Genomic DNA, 4768 nt, shown 5'->3' with positions numbered 1-4768 from the left:
TCTACCATTAACATTCAGTACATGTTATTTAAAATATGTTTCTTGTATTAGCATGAGCGATGGGCTCACTGGGTGAACGAATGTGTTATGTAATTCTGACATAATATATGTGTTTTACTTACTTTAGCAAAAGATTATGTCGGGTCATCAGAGTGCGCGATAACTGGTGAGCCGCCTTGTAAATAATCAAGTAATTAAGGGTTATGACGTCATAAAAATACAATATGATCCACCCAATTGAGGATTCATGTTCACACTCAAGCACCGACTAGAAATCGAGTTAAGGAATTCCTTCTGGTAGTTCTTGGCTTGCAGGTAACTGGTCCCTAGTTCACTTCGTGAACATTTATTATACCGCTTTGATTCCTTGACCATCAAAAGGTATCCGAATATCGATTTTTGTGGCAGTTTAAGACCGCTTAAAGTTGTAACCTTCATAATAATGCATTTATTGGCAGTTTCATAATTTTGTGGCAGTTTCAAACCGCCACAAATATCAGTGTCCAAAGGTGTTTTTATTGTAGCGTGGTTTACTAATTTTTTTTTGTTTATTATATATGCTTTCTTAATCAATTAACAAGTTAGACTTTATTAGAATGGGAACACAAATTTAAATAAAAAAGTATTTATATACAATAAACCATGTTTTTCTTGATCGACTACATTAAATAAAACCAACTTTTTTTACTGAATGTACATAAAAAATGATTATACAAACTGTTGAAAAGGGCTAGTTAGTTGAGCATTAATGAATGGATGATGGCTCATGGATCGTACCAAGGCAAGTCGCAGATTACTGTTACTGTCATGTAAATAGATCCTACTTGGTTGCTGCATCGTGAACTAAACTGAATGGATGGAAGTTCAGTACTGAGAGACCAGGACGGTACTGTTACAACCTGACACTTCTGATCGGTTGGCAACCAAAAAGAAAGATAAATAAAATAGGGACACTACTTTTTCTGCAAGGGATTTGACAGCCATCATTCCAACCCACTTTATGTCCCAAGACTATAACATAATCACCCCAAAAAAAACTCAGTTTAGAATTTACAAATAGAAAGAAACTAGTTATTATTAGCAGCACTACTCTCCGCGAAAAAAAATGTCTTTGCCATTTTAATTACACTTGCACTCAAGTGATCATATAGATAGATGAGAGAAATTAAAAGTATAAGGAGTAAATTGATATTAAAATAAAGGAGAGATTGCAAAAAAAACGCAAATGAAAATGAGATGAAGAGAAATATGAATGTTAGTGATCAGTAAAAAATACTACTCATATAGGATAGCTGAATCTATATTTCTCTTTTCTTAAATCAATTTCAACACTAAAAAATTTGAACGTGGATTTTTTCCTAAAAGTTATAATTTAGAATTTGTAATAGAAAGGAACTAGTTAATAGCGGCATGCCGGCATTACTAATCTACTATAATATGGTTAAAAAAACTTCTCAATTTTCAAAATAATCATTTTTGATATTTTGATACTAGGAAGCTAGTAGCCTAGTACAAAAGTTTCTCCTCTACAAGTTTAGAAATTACAAAAAAAAGTAAGAAAGTTATTATTAGCATCCTTATTATGCATATAGTATGGTCAGATCAACTTCACTTCTGTTAATCAACTTTGTTATTAAAAAATTATGAATAATTATATCTTTACACCTCATTTTTGAGGTGAGGTGTGGAGAAGTGGAGAAAGAAAGAGATAAGAAGAAAGGAGAAAGAAAGTAAAAATGTGATAGGTGATTTGATTGATAGAGAAAAGAGAAATAATAGAAAATGAAAGTAGAAAAAGAGTGGAGAAGTGTGTGTATATCATAACTCAAAAATTATATTTAGTGAAGCTGAACTACTTTGCGCTTAATATGTCCAAATTAACTTTTCATTTCTCAGACTGAGAAGTTACAACAAAAGCTTTTCCGGGAGAAGCTTCTTCCTAAAATCAATTCTAACTTTAAAATTAGTTATAGGAGAATTTTCAAACATTTATACATTCTAATTAGAATTAAGATATAGATTAAACAATGGTTACATAAAGTGACCATTACAACTGTGATATACTGATATGAGTTAAATCTCATCAACTTTAATGTGTGAACAACGAATCTCTCTTGGTACCTGACAAGTGACTAGTATTGATGGGAATCCTTTCCTTGCTGTGGTAGCAGCAAACCGTGCGCGATGATCCTGGGAAAACCCCAAGAACAATAGTAATAGTCACAGGAAAGCTAGCTAGAAAATCAGTTAAAAAGGCTTAAGCTATAGCCTAGGTTAATTAGGAACTGCTCTTGACTCATGAAGCTTAACCTAAAATGAAAAGATATAGTAGCTAGCCTCAAAACGCAGCCACATTCTTCTTTTATTTTTTATCAGCAAAGGAAGTATATAAATATATTGAAGGATACAAGGGTACCCAAACCCAAATACAAATGAAAAAAAGCAAAGATTTTTCTGGATCAAAAGTTGGAAGATAAATAAAGTGAAGCAAAAGATCATTAAAACCTGAGACTAGGAATGGGAAAAGATGTCACAAAGAAAAATTATGTGCATGTTTGGATAAATGCCAAATTTTCATAAAAGAAAGAAGGCTAGGAGAAGCATAAATAGTTCTGAAAAATCTAAAACATGAATTCAAACATTGCTGCAAATAAACAAAATAGAAGCTATATGTACCCTACTATGTTAGTGGTTCTCATCACTCCAAAGTCCAAATAGCCACTCCCTCAAATTATCAAATGAAAAATAAAATTAACACAACAAAGTCTAATAGCATGTTTGGCAAGGTCTTCTAGAATCACGTTGAAAGCTGTGCCTTGAATTGATTCTGATAAAATAGGAACTGCTGATCCCAAACATACTACAGAACACCAACCCTTGTTCACTTTTTTTCCCCCACTTTTTCCTCAATTCCTTGTGCAATATCTACCATGATCCTCCACCTAACATGCCATTCCAATACCCAGCTGAATCTCCTTGACTCCTATTCTGCTCAAACTCACCACTGTTTGGAACTTGTTGCTTCAATTCCTCCACAGGAAACAAGATCCTTGCACCACCAGAACCACCCTCTTGAATCCCTTGGAGACCCCCATAGCCATTCTCAAAACCCTCAAGGCTAAAGTTAAGTCCTGGCTTAAAATCTTGCAAGGGGAACCCACTTGAATTATACATTGTGCTAGAATCAGACAAATTCATAGGGATGAAAGAATTATTCAAACCCCTTGAAGAGGAAGTTATCCCAGTTTTAAGAAGCTCTAGATGAGAAGGTGTTGTTGAAGAGGGAGTGGTGTTTTGAATGTGTTGGTTGTTTTCATTGTTGTTGTAAGGAACCTCCATGAATTTTGATATGGTGTTGTAGTCCTCAGGTGGAGGTGGGTATGCTAGGTTAAGATCTTGGCCTTGATGGATCTTTGGGTTCTGAGAAGCAGATTGAGGGAAATTTAGTGGTGCTTTGTTGATTGTTGATGATAAAGGTGTTGATGATGATGCGGGTGTTGATGCAGATGATGGTGTGGATCTCTTGTTCTTTCTAGAGCCACCACCCACAGGAACATTCCTCAAGGAACCACCTTCAGTCCAATACCTTCTACAAGTCTTGCAAAAGTACCTTGGCTGAGAGAGGCTGTAGTTGTTGTAGTAACAGAATTTTGTGTTGGTTGAATTGCACCTTGGACAGTTCAAAGCTTGATCTTTCTGTGGCCTTGCCCTTCTCTCCAACATAGGATTATTATTAATATTAGCCTTTGAGTTTGAACCTTCCATAGGTTTAACAACTCCTCCAATATTCCCCTAACAAAAAAAAAAATCCAAATTTCAAAACAATAAAAACAAAAATCCATAACACAAAACTCAAAAGCAAACAAACAAAGAGAGAAGCAAACAAAGAAGAAAGAAGAAAGAAGCCTCTTTTACACTTTGAGGGGATTACAACAGCAGCAGCATGAAACAAACAAATTTTAGTCACTTTTTCTTGGGTCCTTTATCAGATGGTGGAAAAAGAAAGGTGTGCAGTACACTTTAAATTGAATTTAGTGGGAGACTACTGAACTGAAACAACATCAGAGAAAAGTTGGAGATAAAGTGAAAACTTTCCTCAGAACTAATTAATTAACAATAGTGATCAAAATAAATTTTCCAAAAGCCCAAAACTTATTAATGATCTGAGCTATATATGGTTGATAATCACAACCCCCAGAAGAGATTTTCATTATTATATGGAAAGAAAAACAGAAAAAAGTGTCTGTGTGTACCTGTGCCCACTGAGCTGTGTCCATGGATTTAAGAAGGATGGAAAAAAGGAAAAGCTACTACGAGTCCTCAGAGAAAGAAACACACCCACTTTTTTCAAAGATGGGAATATAAAGCAAGTGCGTAAAGCTTCCAGAGTTGAGAGGGATATGGTAGTGGTTCCATGTGTTGGCCAACTAGCGAGCTATATTACACACAAAGGGTACAACAGTCTTTTCAAAGCATGTTATATATGGAAAATCATTTGTGGACGTCTAATCGGAATATAAACATACAACAGACACTCAGAACTGTAAATGACGATGAGAAGCAATGAATGTGATAGAAAAGAGGTAAAAAGAAAAATATATTATTTGTTTAATGTCTGCATCATTGTATGTCCAAATATCATTCCCGCATAATCATTGTATGATATCTAAAGTAGCTAGTGACAATCTTATTTGAATCACAAACATTAATTTATATTCTCATGATTCCTAACTTACCATGGGGTTTTTAATTTATATGCAAAACAACA

The 4768-nt window shown here is 34.4% G+C and overlaps 1 protein-coding gene across 2 annotated transcripts; it reads right to left on the bottom strand.

The window, feature by feature from the left end:
- Positions 1-2599: 2599 nt before the first annotated feature.
- On the bottom strand, positions 2600-4413 carry LOC130744907 (dof zinc finger protein DOF4.6-like). Of its 2 annotated transcripts, XM_057597071.1 has the most exons (3): positions 4254-4395; positions 3916-4050; positions 2600-3792 (listed from the first exon to the last, which is right to left on the bottom strand). In XM_057597071.1, the coding sequence occupies exon 3, from the start codon at positions 3763-3765 to the stop codon at positions 2926-2928; it is 840 nt and encodes a 279-aa protein (XP_057453054.1). In that variant the 5' UTR covers positions 3766-3792; positions 3916-4050; positions 4254-4395; the 3' UTR covers positions 2600-2925. The 2 variants fall into 2 exon arrangements, with proteins under 2 accessions (XP_057453054.1, XP_057453051.1); XM_057597068.1 differs by lacking the exon at positions 3916-4050 and having other exon boundaries at positions 4254-4413.
- Between the last annotated feature and the right edge of the window lie 355 nt (positions 4414-4768).

Source organism: Lotus japonicus, chromosome 1 (genome assembly GCF_012489685.1).
Source record: "Lotus japonicus ecotype B-129 chromosome 1, LjGifu_v1.2".
In the NCBI taxonomy this organism is placed as follows: Eukaryota; Viridiplantae; Streptophyta; class Magnoliopsida; order Fabales; family Fabaceae; genus Lotus; species Lotus japonicus.
This window is presented reverse-complemented; position numbering and strand designations above follow the sequence as displayed.